The 26,807-nt window shown below is 34.5% G+C and overlaps 1 protein-coding gene and 1 long non-coding RNA gene across 4 annotated transcripts in view; one reads left to right on the top strand and one right to left on the bottom strand.

Annotated features, from left to right (window-relative positions):
- Positions 1 to 559: 559 nt before the first annotated feature.
- On the bottom strand, positions 560 to 5,439 carry LOC141380308 (uncharacterized). The gene is made up of 2 exons (XR_012398130.1): positions 3,821 to 5,439; positions 560 to 3,766 (listed from the first exon to the last, which is right to left on the bottom strand). It is a non-coding gene; the product is annotated as an uncharacterized lncRNA (long non-coding RNA).
- hcn2b (hyperpolarization activated cyclic nucleotide-gated potassium channel 2b) overlaps positions 4,434 to 26,807 on the top strand; it is a 55,680-nt gene continuing 33,306 nt past the window's right edge. For all 3 annotated transcript variants that reach the window (XM_680322.10, XM_073937786.1, XM_073937785.1), the window contains exons 1-3: positions 4,434 to 5,232; positions 18,338 to 18,761; positions 23,760 to 23,921. In XM_680322.10, coding sequence (XP_685414.3) covers positions 4,532 to 5,232; positions 18,338 to 18,761; positions 23,760 to 23,921 — 1,287 coding nt within the window. In that variant the 5' untranslated portion in view covers positions 4,434 to 4,531. The remainder of the gene's footprint in view (positions 5,233 to 18,337; positions 18,762 to 23,759; positions 23,922 to 26,807) is intronic.

A 26,807-nucleotide genomic window follows, 5' to 3' on the forward strand; every position in this document is an offset into this window, starting at 1 on the left:
CATTATTTACCCTGAAAATGTTACAAGGTAAAAAAAATACAGTTTTTTTCAACTTACATTCATGAAATCAAAACAATTTTTTATAGTTAGTTCAAGGATACTTAAAGAGTTAAATGCCTTCTCTGGAACACAAAATAGGAGGACATCTGAGAGCTCTATGACCCTCCAAAAACAGAACGTTTTCTAAAAAAGCTCCCAGAAAGAAACTGACAAAAGTTGTCTGTGTCGTCAATGGTTCAACCAATTTTTTAAAGGTACGAGAATACATTCCCCCCAACAGTTTCTTCTCATCTGCATCAGTTTATTTCAGGACACCTGCTCACTAAAATTGCACAAGTGTATTCTCTTTGGGTCAGAAAGCTCTTGCATTTCATCATGAGTTCCATATTAAATTTGGGTTTTGTAATGCAATGAGGATAATTGAGTAATTAATTACAGAATTTTTGTATGAAGTCCTTTAAAATCCATTCAAACCAAAGACAAATCTATAGTGAAAACAATAGACATGGTTTTAACCATCATTATACATAAAAAGAAAAAAACGACCCGCTCACAAAAATGAACAATTATCAAATATCTCACTTTAAATGCTCAAGCTCTTTACAGAAGGGTGGATTATGAGTGGCTGTTAACAGTTTGTTTATCAAAGCATCCCAACTGCCCTGAATTTAATTGACTCAACAGTTGAAAAACAGGAGCTCTCTGCAGTTGGTTTGAGGACAGTCATGCTGAAAACAAAGTAGCTCAGTGAGGACCTGCAGTTCTGCAATGAGGCTGCCCATAAGTCAGGAAAGGGCTATAAGAGCATATCTAAATGTTTGGAAGTTCCTACTGTGCAAATTATTACTAAATATTAAAAAAAAACATTTTCACTGAAAAATCTCGGAAGTGATAACTGTGCTGGCCAGGAGGACAGTGGGAGAGGTGAAAGAAAAGTATCCAAGGATAACCACCAAGCACAATCTGTCAAGAATAGTGGTGAGAACCTCAATAACAACAGCAGATGTCTGCAGAAAAACATAGCCTTGGGCACCAGTGGACATTTCAGTGGACAACTTACAGGAAAAATGGTAAAGAAATGGTAAGCAGACGAAAACATTAATGATTTGCTGTGGCCCAGCCAAAGTCCTGACTTAAATCCAATTGAGAGTCTGTGGAGGGAGCTAAAGATCAGGATGATGGCAAGGAGACCCTCATCCCTAAAGATGAATCAGCAAAACTATGAGTGGAGACATGGAGAAAGTTTGTCAACAATTCATCACCTTAGAATTATAAGGTTCTATCTGCGATCTGAATGATTTTGAGATATTGAGCTTCAAAGTTTTTGCGTTCCATTTAGTAAACAGTATGTGTAACATTTGTTTTTTAAATAAAAAGTCTTGAAATGTAAACAACTTATAAAAAAACATCCCATAATGTAAATAAGTTGTTAATTAATAAATGTCAATAACTCAGTTTTGACAAAAATGTCAGATAGAATTCATTTTCTTTTCGGCTTAGTCCCTTTATTAATCTGGGGTCGTTAAAGCGGAATGAACCGCTAACGAATCCAGCCTTTTTTTTTTGCAGTGGATGCTCTCCCAGATGCAACCCATAACTGGAAAACATCTATACACACTCATTCACACTTGTTAACCACGGACAATTTAGCCTACTGTGCTGTGAGGCGAAAGCACTACCCACTGCGCTATACTGCGTCACCTTCAGATAGAACATTATAATTCTAATTGAGGATTTATAGGAAGCATTTGATTGCTGTAATAGCCAATAAAGGCTTTTATATTAATTATTGAGAAATATGCAAATCATTTTGGATATGACACTTTTTGTTCAAATGTAAATAAAAGCTGAGAAGCAATTTTTCTCCACAATTTCTCTTGTACAATGTCTTATTGTCTTTTATGAGAAGCCCGTGTCATTTCTGGTAAAGAAAAAAAAGTCTTGGTGGTTGAATGAAAATTCTGCAACTAAAACAAAAATTAGTTTGATTTATTTCCGTGCAATTTTTTTCCCCATCTGATGAAAAGTGAAAACTCCAACAGCCAATTAGAATCCATCATGAAAGAACTTGAACATTTAAAGTGACAGGTATCCTACTTCAGTGTGGAGCTAATATATGTTAAGTTGTTTACAGTTAGCAATCCTCTTTGTGTGAAAGAGCCTTAATGACAAATTTACTGTGCTAAAAAGTTCTAAGTATAAAAAATAAGATCTAAAATACAACTAAAATTAAAAATGTTGGATTCTCTTTTTGCACGATATATATTTTTCCAATTAGAAGGACTGGAACCTTTAAAGCGACAGGTGTGCTACATCTTTATGGAGCCATATAGGCCTAGTTGTTTATAGTTAGCTGTCCTCTTTTCAGCATGAAGGCCTTGATCATAAAGATATTTTTCTAGAAATTCTTCATGTAAATAAGTTGTACAACTAAAACGAAAACTGCTAGTATCAATTTCTGTAGGATTGCTTCCCAGCTGAATGGTAAAAACACCAACAGTCAATCAGAATCTACCTTCAAATAGCTCAATAGCTCATATAATATCATATGATCAGGGGTTAACATTAACACCCGTCTACCCGCCAAATGCGGGTAGATTTCAGCTGTGGCGTGTTGGACAGACACCCCCACTAGTCACTTAGGACGATCAAAAATAATTGAGAAAATTAATAATTGAGAAATTAAATAATTGAGAAATTTTTTTTTTGAACCCGAAACTGAAAGCGAGACATGACTTTTAAGGGACTGTTTCATATGGATTAATTAATCATTATTCAATGAAAGCAAACTGTCGTAGATTATTAGACGCAAACCCCTCACTGCGCGACAGCTGCACCTTCAGCAAACCACCTAATGCACGAGGACTTTATGATTGTTTATCAGTGTCAAAAGTGGCCGATCTGTTCGGCAAAATATTTGACTGCGTCACTGCATATAAAACGACTTAAACGATATAACTGAAGAAATCTCTACTGTGCTGAGCGAAAGCGCTTACTGAACAGTGCATCATCGATGATGTAAGCGTGCCTAGGCCCAAATGTAATGTGAGTGCGGGAAGTCAGGGGAGATGGGAGGGGGGCAAGCGTGCTTTGAGCCAGTTCAAGGCAACTGTACATAGTGTGAGTACACCCTTGGTGTCGCACGCACAGCTGATGTGAAGCGCATGGTTGCCTAAAAGCCCCTGCATCCCATTTCCTTGCATAAAGCAACCTGTGCCTAAAAACGCAACTGGTTTTTCTTTTAAATAGACTGGAAAAAACGGTGCTCGTGCAACCACATTTATGCTGCTTTTCAGAGCTCCAGATTTTATGTAAACAGCAGCAGTTGCCGCTTTCACTTTTACCATTCTTTAAACAGATTAATAATGAGCCTAAAAACCGTCTGTGTGTGATCATCTTTTCATTATCACACACAGTATATTTTTCACCGGCTTTCTTTTGCTTACAGTTACTTATGTTAATATGGTTTAATTATAATTTTGCGTTAATGTGAGATTATATATAGTTAACTGGTAATCTGGGAATTTCAGCCAGGACAGACTACTGTGTATAGTTTTAGATACATGAAAATAATTTTTTAATGTCAATTGTTTTGTTTTTTTAAGAATATTTTTGTTGAATGAAAAGTATATCTATACAGCTATATTTTGCTTGTTTTATCACAATATTTAAAATTTGTGGCAAGGAAATAATTATTTTAGTTTAGCCAGAAAAATGGTAAAATCTTAGTGTTGAGACCTAAAAATTCCTGTAAAATAAAATTAATCTATTTATTTATATATAAATGCTCATCCTTATTGAACAAGGTCATACACAACACACACAAAAGTTAAATGAACAAGCAGCTATGAGGACATAAAACAAAATTTAAATCAAGTAAAATTACAAGTAATTTTAACATGTTAAAGTCAAATTTATACATATTAAATATATTTTCACAAAAACAAAATTGTGGCTAGTAAAAATAGTGAGTGGCTAGTAGCATTGGAAAACTACTAGCCATAGTGCCTGGTGATCAAAAAAGTTCATGTCAAGCCCTACATATGATACATCATAGTTGTTTATAGTTATGCTCTTTTGTGTAAAAGTCCTTAATGATAAAAATATCTTTAAATCTATGAACAAATAAGTTCACAGTCAAAACGAAAATGATTAATTTCACATTAAAAAAACAGTTATATTTATAAAATTGTAATTTTTTTCAAAGTCATTCATTGACTTTGATTAACTTTAGAAATATTCCAGAAGTCTACTAAACCAATTGTGCGAATTTAACATTCAACGAGTGAATGTCTCATTACTCGGACCATTTTCCCCCAGTTTCTCATAGACATAGTTGCCATCCTCCTGCCTTCATCATGTGAACTCATGGCTTGTGATGCGTTTCCAGGTAAGGGAGTGATCGAGTGCAGCCATGTCAACGCGGCTGCTGTAGTTGTGTCTGGTGACATTGGCACTCGCATGCCCGCGTCTGCACTTTCGTAAAATCTGGCTGCGTCAGGATTCACCCCAAAGCTCCCTCGCCGCCGTCATGGATGAAGCGGAGGACGGCGATGAAGACCACAAAGAGACTCGCAGGGGCGACATCCTTGACTCTTCCTCCAAGATGAAGACTGTAGCGCCAGGAGGGGGAGCAGCGAGCAGCAGGATCTCCAACAACAAGGACTTCGCCTCATGTGGACGCAGCACGGAATCCGCCGCGCTCCTCGGACACGGAGACGCTTCCCGGAGCGGCGCTCATTCTGACGGCGAGGATGCCACCGGAATGAGATGCGTGATCAACGGAGACTGCCGAAGAGACGACAGCGTGTGCTCAGTCCTCTCCAAGCTGGAGAAGCAGACAGGTGGAGGCTTCCCAGCATCTGCATGTCACTCCAGCACCTCCAGCATGGACGGCTCGGTCACTCCTGCCGCCGCCGCCGCTCCTCCCGCGGACAAGAAGGACTCCAGGGTGTCCTTCTCCAGCGCCGCACCTGCGCACGGACCGAGTCCGAGCAACCCAGCGGGCAATTCCGTCAGCTTCTCCAAGTCTGAGGATGGCCAGATCACGGCGGAAGATGGGGAAGCCAGGGACAATCAAACTTACATGCAGAGGCAGTTTAGCGCCATGCTGCAGCCCGGGGTCAACAAATTCTCCCTGCGTATGTTTGGGAGCCAAAAGGCAGTGGAGAAGGAGCAGGAACGGGTCAAATCCGCCGGCAATTGGATTATTCATCCGTACAGTGATTTCAGGTAGGGCTGATGAGATGGAGGGACGCCACTGGAGACTCCATACCTGGTTGCAAATGCACACGTTTCAATGCACAGGTGTTATTTTAGAAAACAGGTGCCTTTCTGGTTTAAAAAAAAAGAGGAGAATTATTATTTTATTTATTTGTAAAACGTATATGAGATCATCCTGTATTGATAAATATTAATATAATAATATTAAGGTGAAGTAATTAATAAAAAATAAAAAAAAGAGGTAGCTGCTTATGATGCCATTACACTTTTGGTGTACTTATGATGCTATGACATTATTACACAGAATCAACAGAGATTTATGAAGTATGGGGTTTTCAGACTGGTCCAAACCTGTAAATAAAAAAGTGCTATCAATCAATCAATCAATCAATCAATCAATCAATCAATCAATCAATCAATCAATCAATCAATCAATCAATCAATCAATTAATCAATGAATGAATGAATGAATGAATGAATAAAAAAATTAAAAAATAAACATTTGTTATTAAGACAGGTAAGCACACAGTTATAATAATAAATAAAGAAAATAATAAAATAATTTAACACAAAATAACAAAATAATAATAATAAAATAAATAATAAAATAAGATTCAAATAAATTATACAAACGTGAAATAATTAAATAAAATGATAAATTGTTTAAATAATAAAATAAATTAACATAAAATAATATAATTGAATAAGATTCAAATAAATTATACAAACATTTGAAATACATAAAATAATAATAAATAATAAAATAATTTAACAAAATAACATAAATAAATAAGATTCAATAAATTACACAAAAATTTGAAATAATTAAATAAAATAATAAATTGTTTAAATAATAAAATAATTTAACATACAATAATATAATTATGTAGGATTCAAATAAATTATACTAACGTTTGAAATAAAAAAATTAAATACTAAAATAATTTATCATAAATAATATAATTAAATAGGATTTAAATGAATTATACAAACATTTGAAATAAATAAATAGATTAAATAAAGTAAATAATACAAATAAAATACAATTAAAAAAATTATAATAAAGCGTATATATTTTCCCAATAATATTTTAGAGCATGAATAAAATTTTTGCACAGAATAAATTGGGTCTTTAAGAAAGTTTTAAAATAATACAATTTAATAGGGTGATCATTTGCATGAGTATGATCATATTTGGGGGCCCACTGCATCTAAAAAATTGCAAATTTTTAGTTGTGTTTAATAAATAAAAAATTGAGAGCTGTGCAATAATAAGGATAAAAATATTTATTTAAAATCAACCCATTCTGACAAGTTACATTAAAATGTAGTGATTAAGAAACAAGGAAGTATTTCTACACTTTAAAAAAAGAACAGAAACAGAGTTAACACTAAAATTTGCATAGACCTATTTCATTAAATCATCATGACTATTTACGATTAGTACATTAACAAATTAGGAGGCACTTAATTTCTAAGTAACAGTAATAATAATTAATTAATTATTAATTAATAATTAAGTAACAGGATCAACATTTTAAAGCTCATTTAACCAGAAATTAAAGTGCTGATATTTGCGTAATTTTTACAAATATCTAGAGTTCAGTAATCACTTGTACAAATTTATGGTAAGCGTTCAAATTTACAGAGCATTATAACAATATAAAGTAATTAACAAACAAGGAAACATTTAGGTCATTATGCCATTTAAAATGTAGCAACTAAGAGTTGAAAATTGATTTAGCCATTGTGCTCAAAGTTGTTATTTAGAAACAAAACATATTCCTGATATTTTATATATTTTGAATCAAAAATCTAGTGCATCATCTGTATACTGCAACAAATCATAGTAACTGGGTGAAGATTAAATGATTTACACACAAGGTGACACTTTTGATCCCAATATATCTTCAAAATTTCAATGAACAGTGTTGAGATTTTTGTAAAATATCTAGCTTTCAGGTGTTTACTGTACACAAAGTTTAAGATATAGACATAGTTGACACCTTGATACTACTAATAACATTTTAAAAAGCAATTAACAATAATAGTTATAAATAATAATTATAATAATGATAGTTCCTTACATTTATATAATGTTTTACTAGACACTCAAAGCGCTTTACACATTGGGGGGAATCTCCTCATCCACCACCAGTGTGCCACATCCACCTGGATGACGCGATGGCAGCCATATTGCGCCAGACTGCAGACCACACACCAGCTGATTGGTAGAGAGGAAACAGAGTGATGAAGCCAATTATGAAATGGGTATGGTTAGGAGGCCATGTGGGCAAATTTGGCCAGGGTTAAACCCCTACTATTTTTCAAAGGACGTCCTGGGATATTTCACAACCAAAGAAAGGTATAGAGTCACCTTCACCATACTGGGGCGTTAGGACCCACACAGACTACAGATGGAGCACCCCTTGTCTCAACTAACACCATTTCTGGCAGCAACCAAGCTTTCCCATGGGGTCTCCCATCCAGGTTTTGACCAGGCGCAGCCCTGCTTAGCTTCAGTGGGCAACCATGAGACATAATCTGAGAATTTAACTGAAAACAAATAGAAAGTGCGTTTTCAGATTTCAATTTAGATGGACAATTTTGTTAATGTGCATGTCCACAGATGGGTTGATCCATCTGAATATTGAATAAAATGTATTGTTGGCCATTCCCACAAATATATGCACACAACTTTAATCTACTTTTGTGGTCCACATTAATTATTTAAAATTTGCAGTTCAATTTTATATAACAATGTCAAATACAATAATATTAACGTGAATAAGAAATCATAGCAAGTACAAATATATATATAAAAAAATAGGTGTAGCCTCAAACCCTCATTGGAGGATGAGTAAGTTACAACTATTTTGCATATTGTCTAAAAACTGGCTAATTTATAAGATATTAGTACAGTTTTACTCGTATGAAAATGTAAGATTTTTTAAAAACAGGCATAGCCTCAAACCTCACCCCTAAACCTGTCAATCATTGGAGGATGAGCAAAATACAACTATTTTATGTATTGTCAGAAACTTGGTGAATTTGTAAGAAATTTGTATGATTTCACTTGTATGAAAATGTACATTTAAAAAAAAAATAGGTGTGGTCCTAAACCCCACCCCTAAACTTACCCCTCATTGGAGGATGAGTAAGTTACAACTATTTTGCGTAATGTCAGAAAACTGGCTAATTCGTAAGATATTAGTACAATTTTACTTGTATGAAAACGTACGAAAAAAAATAAAAAACAGGCATAGCCTCAAACCTCACCCCTAAACCTCTTCCTCATTGGAGAATGAGCAAGTTACTACTATTTAAGTATTGTCAAAAAAGTGGCAAATTCGAAAAAATGTACACGATTTCACTTGTATGAAAACGTAAATTGTTTAAAAATAGGCGTGGTCTTAAACCCCACCCCTAAACCTATCAGACATTGGAGGATGAGCAAGTTATGCTAAAATGTGCAAATGAGATCATACAAATTAATCACCAGATGAAAAAGTTTGAAATTGACATGAACTAACGTTGTTATACATCACGCCCAGACGTAACTTCACAAAAACTGTTCCTGGACCAGCTCTCAGACAGGCTGGTTTTGTGTGTTTATTGGTGATGCTCAGTTCAGTGGTTTGTTTGTTTGTTGTGAATGATGGAGTCACCTCTGTGGTGTGTTTAATGGTCTCCCAGGACACGACGTTCCTCAAATACGCTTCTAAAACAGTCAGAAATCTCTGATAAAAGCTCCTAAATGTGCTTCGTTTTGGCAGTTGCTTGAGCATTTTTACTGAGAAGGAGACTGAGGACAGGTTTAACTGAGGATTGGTTAAACTAGTGTTTTCCCCTGTCATATTCTGAGTCTCTAAAGAGCGCCGGTTAGCAGCTCTAGATGAGCTCTGTGCTGAGGGAACAACTCATTTTATATAAACAATAAGATAAGAGATATTTATTATAGGGAGAGAAACAAATAAGAGAAATGATACAAGCAGTTTCGGATATCAATCATAAGTCAAAATAAATAAATAATATTAATATTAAATATAAATAAACTATATATATATATATATATATATATATATATATATATATATATATATATATATATATATATATATATATATATATATATATATATATATATATATAAATGTAATGGAGGCCAGTTAGCGAAGTGTTATGCAGGTAAATCTAACTCCTCTGACCTCTAAAGGTGCTCTAGAGTCAGACAGGTCATGGTCTTTAGCCTCCTTGTTATAGCAACCTACTTCTACACAAAGAATCACTGGTTCGATCCCAGCTTAGACCGGGTTAGGTGCAGTAGGACCGGTGGGTTACATACGGGGGTTCATCCGGGATGGGAGTGATGTTTAGGTGGGTGAGTGTAACAGGGGCCAGCTAGCGAAGTGCTGTGCAGGTAAACCTCACTCCTCTGACCTCAAAAGGTGCTCTAGTGACAGACGCTATAGCAGCCATGGTCTTTAGCCTCCTTGTTAAAGCAACCGACTCCTATATAAAGAATCGCCGATTCAAGCCCAGCTCACACCGGTTTTGGTGCAGTAAGACTGGTAGTTTACTAATAAAAATAAATACTTTTAATCATAATAAATATTTATAAATGGGCAAATTAATTATTCTCTTTCTTTAAATAATACTCTTTCTTTACAAAAGTATTTATTAAAACAAAAATAAAGAGTAAAACAAATACAAAGAAACGTTTTTCTTTTTTTTGTGTATTATTGTAATATATTAGATATATAACATACTGTATTATACACATTGTTTCAGCATTAATATCGCAATGTTATCATTCACAATAATCACATCGGAAGATATGCCATGTTGAGTCTGGATTGTATTTGATCCTTTGCATGTGTTTTTGAGGCCGGTTACTGTATAAGGTTTTTAAAGGCATTCAGGCATAGGAAATTGTACAGTCCTTTACATTATTAACAATTCATTTTATTTTTCAATTCTTTTAACTGTACCTGAATAATGTTAGGATGACGTGGTGGTGCAGTGGGTAGCACGTTCGTCTCACAGCAAGAAGGTCGCTGGTTCGAGCCTCGGCTGGGTCAGTTGGTGTTTCTGTTTGGAGTTTGCATGTTCTCCTTGTGTTCGCGTGGGTTTCCTTCGGGTGCTCCGGTTTCCCACACAGTCCAAGGTGAATTTGTTAGGCTAAATTGTCCGTAGTGTATGTGTGTGAATGAGTATGTGTGGAAGTTTCCCAGTGATGGGTTGCGACTGGAAGGGCATCCGCTGCATAAAACATATACTGGATAAGTTGGTGGTTCATTCCAAATAGAGCTATTCAAGGCATCTGGTAAAAATCATATTCATATCGCAGAATAACAAAATATCACAATGTTAGATTTTTCCAATATTGTGCAGCCCTAATATATTATAATAAAAATTATACTTAGTTAAAGTTGTATAAAAGAATAATATTTATACAGTTGAAGTCAGAATTATAAGCCCCCCAATTTCTGTTTAACGAAGAGCAGATTTCTTCAACACATTTCTAAACATATTAGTTTTATTAACTCATTTCTAATAAATGGTTTATTTGATCTTTGCCATGATGACAGTAAATAATATTTGACTAGATATTTTTCAAGACACTTCTATACAGCTTAAAGGGACATTCAAAGGCTTAACTAGGTTAATGAGGTTAACTAGGCAGGTTAGGGTAATTAGGAAAGTTGTTGTAAAATGATATCAAAAAATAAATAAAAAATAAGGGGCTAATAATTTTGTCCTTAAAATGTTTTTTTTTTATTTAAATTTTTATTTATTTAATTTTTTTAATTTAATTCTCCAGAAAAAAAATTATATATATATATATATATATATATATATATATATATATATATATATATATATATATATATATATATATATATATAATTACTATTATTTTTAGACATACTGTGAAAATTTCTTTGCTCTGTTCAACATATTTTGGATAAAATAAAAAAAATAAAATCAAAGGGGGCTAATAATTCTGACTTCAACTGTATATATAATATTTATAAAGTAATTAAATATATTTTAAGATACACCATTTAATTGTTTTTATAGAAGAATTAAGCTAAAATAATAAAAACTTTATTATATACATTTTGATGTAGTAGACATTAGTTATGTGGCTAAAACATTCAGTCAAAACAAACAGAAACAAATTTGTATAAAAAATGTTGTTGTACAATTATATACATACACACACGTATATATAAATATACATATATATGACGAATAAACCAGAAATAATCTAAATATATAATTTATAAAAATAAATAAAAGGTTTGTGATCAATTTTGAAGAAAATTAATTAATAAAAAAATCTAAATAATAATAATAGTAAATATTATGTGTTTCATTTGAATGAAAACATGTAGCCAAATAATAAGTGATGAACAAACACAACCTATTTGTAAACAAAAGCCTGTTTTTCTCACATCAGAATCATTAGGAGGCTGCAATGTCTCATCCAGGATTTTACGCATTCTGCTCATTGTGCGTTCATGCACATTTTTTTCCCCCATGTGCGCACATTTATGAAAAAACATTGCAGATTTGTTCAAGCTACACTTTTATCATTTTCATTTGTGATTCAATGCAGGCCAGTGATTGATTCTTATTTTCACATACAAACAGGCAACTAATATTAAGAGAAACATGTCACATTGTTTGTAGTTATGAATTGCTTCAGAAGTTCTTTTCTTACAAATTTAAATCACCACGAATAAGTAATAAATCACAGATAGACCTTAAGAGATGCTGTTTAAAATTCAACCTTTTTAATAATCTGTAATCCTGCATCTCATTTTCACTGTCCTTGTGATGACCTTGCATGGCATGAAGTAACTATTATTTATTGTTACAATCTTTCACAATATTGATCTCGGCCAACAGGCAGTATATCAGTTGAATGCTGTTTTATTACGGCTATCGCTCTCTCTTTTTTTGTGTGTGTGCGTGCAGCAGCGTGTTTGTCGAGGCGTGGGTTATTTATAGGGTGTATCCCTGTCTCACGGACTGAATCTCAATGCTTTATTTTAAGGGTGCGCCTTTTATACCGAACACATGGGAGGAAAATGCCACATCAGACTGATATATGCTATAAAAAAATTACAATGGATCCCAGACATATCTCAGATGATATATGGTGTTCTTAAGTGACAGTTGATTCTTGTGTATTTTATAGCAGGCACTGTTATAGTCTGAGACACATTTAAATGTATTAAAAGCCTGAAGAACGAGAAGAAGTCAAATAATACGATTTCTTGCAATAGTGAAATTTCTTTAGTTCTTATAATTCTGATTTTATTTCTTGCAATTGGTTTTATTTTCGCAGTTCTATCTATTTCTTGCAATTCTGACTTTTATTTTATTTATCGCAACTTTTATTTTTATACTTACAATTCTGACTTCATTTCTCACTATTATGTAATTCTGATTTTATTTCTTGCAATTATAAATTTACTATTATTATTATAACCTTTATTTTACCAGGAAAGACACATAGAGATAAAAAATCGAAACAAACAAAAAACAAAAGCAATTTCTCTGAAATCTGACTTTCATAATTCTTTTTCTCACAATTCTGACTTTATTTCTCACAATTATGGTTTCATTTCTCACAATTCTGACAATATTTCTCATAATTCTGCCTCTTTCTCACAATTCTGGCTTTATTTCTTTAAATTCTGACTTTTTTTCTCACAATTCTGACTTTATTTCTTTCAATTCTGACTTAATTTCTTACAATTCTGACTTTATTTCTCAGAATTCTGACTTAATTTCTCACAATTCTGACTTCATTTCTCACAATTCTGACTTTATTTCTTACAATTTTGGCTTAATTTCTTACAATTCTGGCTTAATTTCTTACAATTCTGGCTTAATTTCTTACAATTTTGACTTTATTTCTCACAATTCTGGCTTCATTTCGCACAATTCTGGCTTCATTTCTCACAATTCTGACTTCATTTCTCACAATTCTGACAACATTTCTCATAATTCTGACTTTTTTTCTCACAATTCTGACTTCATTTCTCACAATTCTGACTTCATTTCTCACAATTCTAACTTTATTTCTCACAATTCTGACTTCATTTCTCACAATTCTGACTTCATTTCTCACAATTCTGACTTTATTTCTTCAATTTTGGCTTAATTTCTTACAATTCTGGCTTAATTTCTTACAATTTTGGCTTAATTTCTTACAATTCTAGCTTAATTTCTTACAATTTTGACTTTATTTCTCACAATTCTGGCTTCATTTCGCACAATTCTGGCTTCATTTCTCACAATTCTGACTTCATTTCTCACAATTCTGACAACATTTCTCATAATTCTGACTTTTTTTCTCACAATTCTGACTTCATTTCTCACAATTCTAACTTTATTTCTCACAATTCTGACTTCATTTCTCACAATTCTGACTTCATTTCTCACAATTCTGACTTTATTTCTTCAATTTTGGCTTAATTTCTTACAATTCTGGCTTAATTTCTTACAATTTTGGCTTAATTTCTTACAATTCTGGCTTAATTTCTTACAATTTTGACTTTATTTCTCACAATTCTGGCTTCATTTCGCACAATTCTGACTTTATTTCTCACAATTCTGACTTCATTTCTCACAATTCTGACTTCATTTCTCACAATTCTGACTTCATTTCTCACAATTCTGACTTTATTTCTCACAATTCTGACTTCATTTCTCACAATTCTGACTTCATTTCTCATAATTCTGGCTTCATTTCTCAGAATATTGACTTTATTTGTTACAATTCTGGCTTAATTTCTGACTATTTCTCACAATTCTGGCTTAATTTCTTACAATTTTTACTTTATTTCTTACAATACTGGCTTCATTTCTCACAATTCTGGCTTCATTTCTCACAATTCTGACTTAATTTCTCATAATTCTGGCTTCATTTCTCACAATTCTGACAACATTTCTCATAATTCTGACTTTATTTCTCACAATTCTGACTTTATTTTTTCACAATTCTGACAACATTTCTCATAATTATGACTTTTTCCTCATAATTATGGCTTTATTTCTTTTGATTCTGACTTCATTTCTCACAATTCTGACAACATTTTTCACAATTCTGACCTTATTTCTCACAATTCTGGCTTCACTTCTCACAATTCTGACTTCATTTCTCATAATTCTGGCTTCATTTCTCAGAATATTGACTTTATTTGTTACAATTCTGGCTTAATTTCTGACTATTTCTCACAATTCTGGCTTAATTTCTTACAATTTTTACTTTATTTCTTACAATACTGGCTTCATTTCTCACAATTCTGACAACATTTCTCATAATTATAACTTTTTCCTCATAATTATGGCTTTATTTCTTTTGATTCTGACTTCATTTCTCACAATTCTGACAACATTTTTCACAATTCTGACCTTATTTCTCACAATTCTGGCTTCACTTCTCACAATTCAGACTTTATTTCTCACAATTCTGACTTTATTTTTTCATAATTCTGGCTTCATTTCTCACAATTCTGACTTCATTTCTCACAATTCTGACAACATTTCTCATAATTCTGACTTTTTTTCTCACAATTCTGACTTCATTTCTCACAATTCTAACTTTATTTCTCACAATTCTGACTTCATTTCTCACAATTCTGACTTCATTTCTCACAATTCTGACTTTATTTCTTCAATTTTGGCTTAATTTCTTACAATTCTGGCTTAATTTCTTACAATTTTGGCTTAATTTCTTACAATTCTGGCTTAATTTCTTACAATTCTGGCTTAATTTCTTACAATTTTGACTTTATTTCTCACAATTCTGGCTTCATTTCGCACAATTCTGGCTTCATTTCTCACAATTCTGACTTCATTTCTCACAATTCTGACAACATTTCTCATAATTCTGACTTTATTTCTCACAATTCTGACTTCATTTCTCACAATTCTGGCTTCATTTCTCACAATTCTGACTTCATTTCTCATAATTCTGGCTTCATTTCTCAGAATATTGACTTTATTTGTTACAATTCTGGCTTAATTTCTGACTATTTCTCACAAATCTGGCTTAATTTCTTACAATTTTTACTTTATTTCTTACAATACTGGCTTCATTTCTCACAATTCTGGCTTCATTTCTCACAATTCTGACTTAATTTCTCATAATTCTGGCTTCATTTCTCACAATTCTGACAACATTTCTCATAATTCTGACTTTATTTCTCACAATTCTGACTTTATTTTTTCACAATTCTGACAACATTTCTCATAATTATGACTTTTTCCTCATAATTATGGCTTTATTTCTTTTGATTCTGACTTCATTTCTCACAATTCTGACAACATTTTTCACAATTCTGACCTTATTTCTCACAATTCTGGCTTCACTTCTCACAATTCTGACTTCATTTCTCATAATTCTGGCTTCATTTCTCAGAATATTGACTTTATTTGTTACAATTCTGGCTTAATTTCTGACTATTTCTCACAATTCTGGCTTAATTTCTTACAATTTTTACTTTATTTCTTACAATACTGGCTTCATTTCTCACAATTCTGACAACATTTCTCATAATTATAACTTTTTCCTCATAATTATGGCTTTATTTCTTTTGATTCTGACTTCATTTCTCACAATTCTGACAACATTTTTCACAATTCTGACCTTATTTCTCACAATTCTGGCTTCACTTCTCACAATTCAGACTTCATTTCTCACAATTCTGACTTTATTTCTCATAATTCTGACTTTATTTCTCACAATTCTGGCTTCATTTCTCACAATTCTGACCTTATTTCTCACAATTCTGGCTTAATTTCTCACAATTCTGACTTTATTTCTCACAATTCTGACTTTATTTTTCATAATTCTGACTATTTGTCACGATTCTGGCTTCATTTCTCACCATTCTGACTTTATTTCTCACAAATCTTACTTTATTCCTCGCAATTATGCAATTCTTTTTTTATTATTTTTTTAGCAGATCAGATTTTGTTTCTTGCAATTATTACTTTAGTTTTTGCAATTCTCACTATTTCCTGCAATTCTGACTATTTTTGGCTATTATAATTAAATTCTTTTCTGCACTTATGACCAGGGCTTAACTTAACTTTTTTGATCACCAGCCACTGTGGCTTTTAGTTTTCCAACATTACTAGCCACTCGCCATTTTCACTAGCCACACTTTTATTGTTGGAAAAATCTATTTTATACACATAAATAAGACTTTGACATGCTAAAATGACTTGATTTAGATTTTGCATTATCTCTACATGCCTCTTCATTCATTTCACTTTTTGTGTGTTGTGTAGGAGCCTGCTTAATTATCATGAGCAAATGGGTCATGGTTTCATAGTATTACAATTAGTTTTTATTTCATGTGAAATTTCAGAGCTCAAAATGAAGGATTTAACAAAATTTTTCTCTTATCACACCAAACATAAATAAATAATTATTTCTTAGCCACAAGTTTTAAATGTGTCAAAACAAGCTAAATATAGCTGTATACTATACTTTTTATTTAACCAACATATGCACAGTAATCTGTTCTGCCCTAAAGGTTGTAGATCAGCAGTTAACTACACATAAATGAGGAGTTAATCTAGGCACAGTTGCTTCAAACAAGGAAAAGGGAGCGTGCACACGTTTTAAACAGTCGTGCACATCAACTCAGCTGTTAGCACGAGTGATCATCCTCTCATTCGGTATTCACCTGCTTTTTATTGCTGGCGCGAACACAACCATTTTTGTTAGTCGTGTTGCTTCTCAATTCTGAGATCGGCTTTGCATGCATATTGGACCATCCTTATTGTCCAACCCTGCTTTTAAAAATTATTATCCAGGAAAATTACTTTCAGTCAGCCAAAGTGGCTAGTGGGAGTGTCTGTTTTACCCGCCACCGCTAAAATCTACCCGCATTTGGCGAATGTTAATGTCAAGCCACGATTATGACTATTTCCCACAATTCTGACTTTATTTCTCTCAATTCTGACAATTTTTTTATTATGACTTTTTTTTCTGAAATTCTGACTTCATTTTTTCTGTCATTATTTCTCGCTATTGTGACTATTTTTCACAATTCTGATTTTATTTCTTGCAATTCTTTATTTTTTTTACATTTTATTTTTTACAATTCTGACTATTTTTCTTAATTTTTTGCAATTCTTTATTTACAAGTTCTTCCTCTATTTTGACTTGATTTCTCATAATTCAAAACAATTTTTTTTTCACAATTCTGACTTTAATTTGCACAACTCTGACTACTTTTTTAAATTGTCCTTTTTTCCAAACATTTTTTTGCTCACATTTCTTAATTAATTACAAACAACACAAGTTTTTATTTTCCTGACTTGTGACTGTATTTCTCATAATTAGGGACTTTTGGGCTTTTTTAAAAGGTAGATTGTCTTTCAGTTGACAGTTTTTTTCTTCCGAATTGTGATTTATTCCTCGCAATTGTGAGTTTTTAGGCTTTCCATGCAATGCTGACTTTATTTATCACTATTCAAATTTTATTTATTGCAGTCTTATTTTTAGAATTTCATTTTCCCCCTCATAAGTCAGAGCTTTTGGGGTTGCACAATTTGGGCATTACACAAATTTTCTTTTATTTTTTTTACCTTTGCGACTCTATTTCTCCTACTTACATGTTTATAGGATTTCTTGGAGTTTAAATCTTAAAATTCCGACCTTTTAGCCCTGAATTTTGATTTCTTGCAATTCTGATGGTTCTGTAAATTGCAACATTATTTGCTTCCTCAAAAATTACAATTTGTCACAAATCTGAAAAGACATGTCAAAATTGTGAATTGACTGCTAAAGGTATGAATTGCTAAACTTAAATATGGAATCTAAACGCAGTTCTGTGAAAAAATAATTATGGTATTTAACTTGGACTTAACTATATTTAACTATAGCAATTTTCCATATAAACTCTCGCAATAGCAAGACAAAGCCAGAAAAGTCACAATAACCTTTTTTTATATTGTATTTTTATTGTTATAAAAATTTAATCTATAAAATAATATCTACATGCTTTTCATCATGTGTGTTGTCAATGAACTCAAATATTCAGTAACTAAACTAATGTGCTCATTCTCCTCTTAGGTTCTACTGGGATTTCACAATGCTAATGTTCATGGTGGGCAACTTGATTATCATTCCTGTGGGCATCACCTTCTTCAAGGAGGAAACCACCACCCCTTGGATTATCTTTAATGTTGTGTCCGACACATTCTTCCTCATGGACCTGGTACTGAACTTTCGTACGGGCATAGTGTACGAAGACAACACAGAGATAATACTGGACCCTGAAAAGATCAAGAAGAAGTACCTTAAGACGTGGTTCGTGGTGGACTTTGTCTCATCCATCCCGGTGGATTATATCTTTCTCATCGTAGAGAAAGGCATTGACTCTGAGGTTTACAAAACGGCCAGGGCACTGCGAATAGTGCGTTTCACCAAGATCCTCAGTTTACTGCGACTTCTCAGATTGTCCAGGCTGATTCGTTACATCCATCAATGGGAAGAGGTAAGATGATGCTCCAATGACAAAATCAAGAAGGGTCTTTTACATTTGGCACTTTAAAAAATAAGACAAACAATCTGATGACATTGAGGGTTTTAAACCTTTCTGTCAACCTAACAAATTAATCATGGTGACAATTGCTACGTCCAAGCCATTAGGTGTCAGTAGTCAAAAATAAGTCAGCAAAATAGTTTTGACACTTAATATCTGAATCCAACTGTGTAAATGTACATGATAATTACAAGATGTCTCAAGAAATGTGTTCAAAACCACAACAATGACTTATTATATATGTAATTGAGAGTTGCGTGCTTTAGGTTTTTCTCGCAATTATAGTCTAAGGGACTGTTCACATATCACATGTAAAAGCACATAGAAAGCCCGAGCGCATCATTTCCTTCACAATTTTCAACACGTTTGGGCTCACAGGTCGTCTGTTATTGCCAATCGACCATCAATTGTTTTCTCAGAGTATGACAGACTGACAAAACATTGCTGCAGCTCTGATACAAGTTTTATTTATGGAGAAAACTACAAAGCACTGCAGTGTTTGGGCGTGCTGTGTTTGTCAGTAGGTAATTAGTCTACCAAAATGTGCATCATCCATACAAAGTATAAAGCTGATTGGTCAGTTCTTATCAAGTGACTTGAGGTGTGCTTGTGCCATTCTCAGAATTTTTTCAACTAGGTGCTCCTGGAAAACCCAATCAATATACATAGTTTGCGCATCACTCCTAATATGCGCACATAAGCCACGTGCCTTCATTAGACATAACAAACATCCACACAAAAAACATGATATGTGAACGCCCCTTATATGACTTTATTTGTGGCAGTTGCAGGTTTATATGCTTTTTCACAACTTTATGTAATTCAGAGTCTATATCTCATTATTATGACATTATTTATTTAAATATACACTCTAAGAATTCTTTTTGCTCTGAATTGTGAATTTATTTATCATGGTGTTATCAGACCTTTTCATTAACAGAAGAAATAAATCTTGGCTGATTGTGAAAAGCATTGGGAATTCAAAAACAATTGTTACATCCTAGGCACTAAGTTTCATTAGTCTAATTTAAGTGAACAAAAATATTTTGCAGTCTTACACTGTGGTCACATTGGACTTTTCTCCCCATAGACTTACTTATACGCACGTGAATGTGTCAGACCGGAAACCTAAGGTCGTGGGTCAAGTTTTACAGATCGCTGTGTTGGAAAGTTCTAGCTTGGTGAATTCTGATCTGAGAAATCGCATAACTTGACTACATGAGACCAATCAAGGATCAAAACATGACCTCTTTGTACAGGATTTTAAAATATGGAGCAATCGCTCACTTTTTTAATGTCTAATAATCTTGTTAAATCCCCCCCTTTTCACAGCACTGTACGAAAGAATTTTGCAAGCTCAAACTCTAGTGTGACCGCAGCCTTGCACTCTGTTCCATTCGGTAGGACCCGTCCTTATGCCCTAACAGGGTTTACGCAACAGGGTCGTCAGTTTTGAAGGGATTAGGGCATAGGGATGAGCCACACTGAATGGAATGTGTAAATAACTTCTCTATGCAAAAGGATCATGGGGGCCCAAAGTGTCCATTAGTTGTACCAAACAAAATCTTTTCTACTGAAGGGCCCTTCGAAGTTCAAATTTTTAGCACTTCAGTTTGGAACATTTCATTATGGAGGCCATGATTGTTTTCACTCCAACGTGCCCTTTAGAGGGTGATATGTCACGTTTTGGAACAAACCGCAAATGTACATTTCACACCATATAGTAAATGAATTCAGAGCAATTCTGTTTTTTTTTTTTTTTTACAATCTAGATTTTTAAAAAATTAACCGTGACTTAATTGTCAATTTTCATAATTTTCCATAATTGCTTTTGTAAAAATTAAAGTATATACTACACAATTCTAACATTTTTAAGTGAAATTAAATTGCATTTGAAAGGCTTTATCAACAATCAAACTTCAGATTTCTTTCTGAATTTAGGGTTTATAAAATAAGGGCTTCCCCATAAGATTGACTCATTTGTTTGGCCATCCAAATATTTTGTGTACTGTTAAAAACAGCATCCTGTCATTATATCAGATTAGCTAGTTACTATTCTAGACATGGCCCAGATGTTTGCTTACCTGTTGATGTCACATTTCTTGTTTGTAATTACGGCAGGCAGAATATAATCGATGGTGCTTTTCACTGATTTCCAATGCTGCCTTCTTAGTGTTTTGCTGAGGGTGACTAATTAGGTGCACAGGCTAATTAATGTAGTGTGGAGTAATTACAAATCATAAACGTTAATAACAGCAACTGACTGACCACAATAGTAGAAAAACAAATCAGCGCAACCAGCTTTTTTGTGAACATTTTAGATGGCGAGAGCCAGCTGTTCAGGGTGACAGCCGTGTGACGATATGCCTGGGGTTCAGTTCGACTGGTGATTCAGTTATATGTGTTCTTTTCACCACTAAATGGGACAATTATGTTCCTGATTGCATAGTGGTAATGTGAGCCAGACATGGCCCTCAATTACTGAATCAACCTTGCACAGCGGTGCCACATCCACTCCATACTGTTTGACCCCCTTATAGCTGTTGATTACTAAGGCAGGGACAAAGCATGTGTTAGACCTCTTAAAAGATATGAGCAAGTTGTGAAAACCATTCATAAGTCATAGGGTTGCACTGATTATCCTTATTTTAAATAGGTGTAGGTCACATAAATGGTCAAAACTGTGTTCTTATGTCATAAACTGCTAACAAATCTCCCAATGGCACACTAGTGCTTTAACCCTTACAAGAAAGTATTTATTAGCCACTGTATCATGAAGCGGCCATTGTTTGTGCTAGCTAAGTTTTTTTGTTAGCCTACCACTCACAAGATTATGATGAGTTAGCAATCGAACACGATTCTAAGGTATCATACAAGTTATCTTGCTAGAAATGCAAATAAACTAAAAATACAAGTACATTTTTTTTTTACATTTTAAACATTTTTAAATTTTGTTAAAACTCTTTAAATGCCAAGTCACTAGGCAAACAGTTTGTTAGGATTATATTACATGTTGTATGATAGCGGTAATGCTAAAATATGCTGTGCTAAGCTAACAGGCCATCCATAATCTAGCTAAAAACACTAATAATAACACAAACAAAATGATGTTTTAATAACATTTTTTGGTTCATATGGACTGTTTGTCATTTTTATTAAATCTATAGATGCTGCTGTCAGGCTATTAGCCAGGCTTGCTAACTGCAGGCTAACTAAAACAAATATAAACTGAACATTTGTAGATTTGGTTATATTGTGTGGTTGTAAAGATATTAATTTACTTACTTACCTTTCTTAACTTACTTTACTTACCTCACTTACCTTACTCATCTTACTTACCTTAATTACTTTACTTACCTTACTTACCAACGTAGCTTACTTACCTATTTACTAAAGTTGATATTTTGCCACACCATATTTGGTGTTTTGTAACATCTAGTTTTTATGAGGTGGGTTTTTAGCCCAACGCTTAACCCCCAACCTGGAGGACCAAGACATACACACATACACTACGGACAATTTAGCTTACCCAATTCACCTACAGCACATGTCTTTGGACTGTGTGGAAAACCAGAACACCCGGAAGAAACCCACACGAACACAGGGAGAACATGCAAACTCCACAAAGAAATGCCAACTGACCCAGTCGGGGCTCAAAAAAGCAACCTTATTGCTTTGAGTGGACAGTGCTTCCCACTGTGACATAGTGTTTTTCGATATTTATTTAAGGATTACTAGTTTATAAGTAATAACTGATAAAATCTTGAAAGAGTTTTCTTTTTTTATTGTTTTTTACATTTTCTATTTCCTAAATCGTTTCCTTTAAAATTATTTTATACCGCCAACCACAGCTCAAAATCAAGCCTGTTGTCCATAATTTACACACACACGCAAACAGTATTGCACAAGCCAGTGTTTTCATGAGGACATTTTTCAACTGATGTTTGACAATCCCCTCGCAGCAGATATTTATGCATGCCAGAAGATAAAGGAGTATTAATATTAAGTATGGATCATTAATTTCAACAAGTTTAAATGGTGGCGCAACGAGACCCATGAGTGCTTCCACATTGCTTAGAGATCAGTGACCCTGATCAAAGAGGACTGCACAGCAATAAAAAATATGTTAAACAAACAGCCCTAACCATCCCAACCATACGAGCACTCCAGGCATTATGCTTCTCTTCAAATATTACTCTCCAGTCATTTTTATGTGATGCATCTTTTTCATTTTAAGATCCCATCCCATGAGCTGCTGCTTCTCAATCTCGTAAAAAAAAACAACAACAACCCCCGCCTACTAAGAACACAACATGAGCCAGCCTAGTGTCTCTGCCTTGTCGTCTTATATCGCTGTTTTTGGCCTAGTTGCTATTTGGGGCACTTGGATTTTCTCAGGTGTGACAAGCCTTGTTTCTGGTATGGGAAGAGAGTGTTGACACTGTCTCGCACAACCACACAAGGCATTATCCTGGACCGGCTCCAGATCGCTCTCCAATAGCTGTCCTCTCCACTTTGTAACCACAAACAAACTGCACACACGACTGTCTCCTAGAGACACGGTTTCTGCTCTCTTTCTTAGTACTGCCAGGAAGAACATGCTATCAGATAGACACATTACTTTCATCATTCACAGACATGTTCGTATCATCCTGACCCAACAGTCCCCGATACCGAATCTAATCTGACAGGATGAAGTTTTTAGGATGTACTGTACTCAATTACATAAAGCTTTGGCAAACCTGTTCCCAGTGCAATATGTGTGCTCGCACAAATAATCTCTAGTAGCCTATTAAGGGAACAACTCTCCAAATTAAAGTTTGTCCTTCACAATGTGATTACCTGTGCCTTTGTTTTAGAGTTCTGATAATTTAATATGTGCTGGTTTGTCCGAGAGAGTCCTTCACTTCTGTAGTCAAATGTAATGCTGGCTCTTATCTTGACTGGCAGATCTTTCATATGACCTATGACCTGGCCAGTGCAGTGATGCGCATCATCAATCTGATTGGCATGATGCTGCTGCTGTGCCACTGGGATGGCTGTCTGCAGTTCCTGGTGCCCATGTTGCAGGACTTTCCTTCGGACTGTTGGGTGTCCCTTAACAAGATGGTGGTAAGTCTTACCTTCCCATTTACCCTTTTTTCACACAAAAGAGCATTTCACACTTGAAATCATCAACCATGGGTCATCCTAAACCCCGGAAAAATGGAATCCTGGGTAAATACATTCCACACTGCTCATACTATACCTGGGATTAATGAATATACCTGGGTATTCATTAACAGAAGTTTCACATTGCACATTTCTAAACCCAAGGTTAACGTTCTTACTCTCATATTTCACCTGTCGCTGATTGGACAAACGGCAGGTGACAGAGTTTACTCAGCATTTTCACATCTCCTTATAAAAAAGATTGCTGCATAATGTTAGCACTGTCTCAAGCCTCGCAAGATGTGCAAGGACAAGAAAACAAAAAGTACAAACGAATGAAAACAAGGAGCAAAACATGCACAAATGTGGTGCTAACCTTGGTATAGAGCAGGGTTTCATAACTCTGGGTGAAATACAGCACTTACAACAGTTTCCAATTACAGGTGTCTTTACCCTGGGTTAAATATGGTAAGTCAAGCATAGCGTGAAAAGCCCTAAAGTGTTTCTAAACTCTTCCCTGTAGCAAGATCTCAATTGGCAGTGAAGCACTAAAATTGAGCATCTGTTAAAAACAAAAAGGATTGAGCCATTTGCTGAGTCCAGGAACTGAATCTTGGACTCAGCAAATGGCTCTAAAGAAGGTCACTCTAAACCCTCAAATTATGCATAAACAGTTTCACACAATACGTAAAAAACAAAGCCAACACTATCCCTGATGTCATCAGTGGTTCACAGTGTTTATCACACAAGCACATTGGGGAGCGGACTGTCACCTGCTCCTTCTCACTTTCCCAAGTCTGCCATGCTCTTTGAATAAACCCTCCCTCACCGCTCTCCATCCTCCATCTGTTCTAGAAGTTCTCCCTGCTGTTTAGTCTAGTCTCGAGATAAGACACTGTTTGGACGTTTGCTGCACTGATGTATACAGTAAGTGATTGTGAACTCTTGCTCTGCAAAGTGTGTCCAGCGTCAGGCAACTACAACTGTGAGGACAATTTATACACAGGTTATCTGGGGATTCACATGTGGGCAGAATGCCACTCTAATATCCAAAGACTGGCTTGTTTTAAAGCTTGGTGTAAACCATTGGTGGCAGTTTGTGAATAGTTGTCAGTCAGTTTGGTATGAAATATGCACCGAATTTACCAATGGAAAAGTTGATTGTGAGTTTGAGTAACTGTCATATTTCATCCAAAAATGGGAATTAGACTTAAGTGAAAACTTCAATATTGCATAAAACATTTGCGAATAAAGTGGCAATTCCATCCAGTGAATCAAGAAGACAAAACTTTGTCTTAACTTTGGTGACGATGAGCATTTATGAATTTGACTAAATTCTGGTTTAATAAGAGTATGCAAGGTTAACCGCATAAATACTTCAACCCATGATGTCAACAAAATTCTCTTTCAAAAGGAGATATCATTCAAAAGGAAGGCTGAAGGTCTTAAAACCTTGGCCGCTTTGAAAAGTCAAAGAACAAAGGAAACTAATGGGTTGCACTTTCTGCCATCTAATGATGTTTTCAAACCTAGACTTTTGTTTCAGAACCTTGCTTGTTTCCCCAGTTAGCATAGTTCGTTTGGCATATGTGCATCCAGCAATCGCGCTCGGATCTGCGCCAAAACAATCAGCCTGAGATTGCCTGAACGAGGTGGTCTTGGCTTGATTGAAATGAACTCTGAAGCAGATTGATTGTGGTGAGAAAGCAATATGATCCAACAAACTAGCAATCCAGGCTAAATGACATTGTATCATGGATATGTAATAGCCATATACGGCTATAGAAGACAGAATTATGAGTAGGGCGGTATGTCATTCCTACAGTAAATGTGCGTTTCATGTCAAATACGAAAGTGAAAGCATGCGGAAATATTAACAAGAGCTGTTTATCCATTAGTATAATTGACCGAACTTCAGTCTTGGTTTATCTGTTATTTCTCTCGATAATGTAAAGCCTATATTGCATAATTCTAGCCAACAGCTATCTATGAAAAAGTCTTACCTCTGATTTATATTTGATGTCGATGCCTGTGGGTGTCACCATTCAAAATTAAAGCACAGCTTTTCGCTCATAATGTCTTATTGTTCATTGCCATAAATTATAATAAGGACGCATGACAGCTGAGTGGGACTCTGCAAAATAAACAGTGGAACTCTGATCAATATGAGGAAACTTACTCGCACGTGACTTGTTTTAGCTATTTTGGCCCGTTTAGAAACTTTGCAGTGTGAAAGCGAACCGCACCAAGAACAAAGAGAGCAACATTGTAGCAATTTTAATCCCTGTTCCGGAAGAAAACAATTGATCTACAGGTGTGAAAGCACCCTTAATCTGTGTGACATTTATTTAGGAATGCATCACCTAAACAAGAACTTTATAAGAACTACAGTATGTGGACATTTCCATGACACAGCACAAAACGAAATGTGATTGGTTGGTTAACCTGTCAGTTATATAGCATTGTGTGCATTCCTTGACCATTTAAAGTGGCCAAGGTTCTCAAACATTCAGCTTTGAGTCTAAGGTCAGGCTAAGCAAGAATAACCTTGTGAACACAATGGCCAATCAGCAGTGTTTAAGAACCTGCTTAACAGCACAAATGTTAGTAGCAAATGTAAATTTTTAAAGTATCCTTACTGATTTGATACTTTTGACAACCCTATTTTGGACACTTTTTGACCTAATCACAAATGGCACCATATACTCTTGTGTATTCCAAGAGTCCATGTTTTCAAGATGTAGTGTTTCTTTGACTGTATCTTACCCCTGTATGGTCTCAAAAGAACAGGCTCATGGATATAATGGTCATATGCATAGGATATCTATTATAGGTGTGCAAAACCAC

This window comes from Danio rerio, chromosome 22 (genome assembly GCF_049306965.1).
Source record: "Danio rerio strain Tuebingen ecotype United States chromosome 22, GRCz12tu, whole genome shotgun sequence".
In the NCBI taxonomy this organism is placed as follows: Eukaryota; Metazoa; Chordata; class Actinopteri; order Cypriniformes; family Danionidae; genus Danio; species Danio rerio.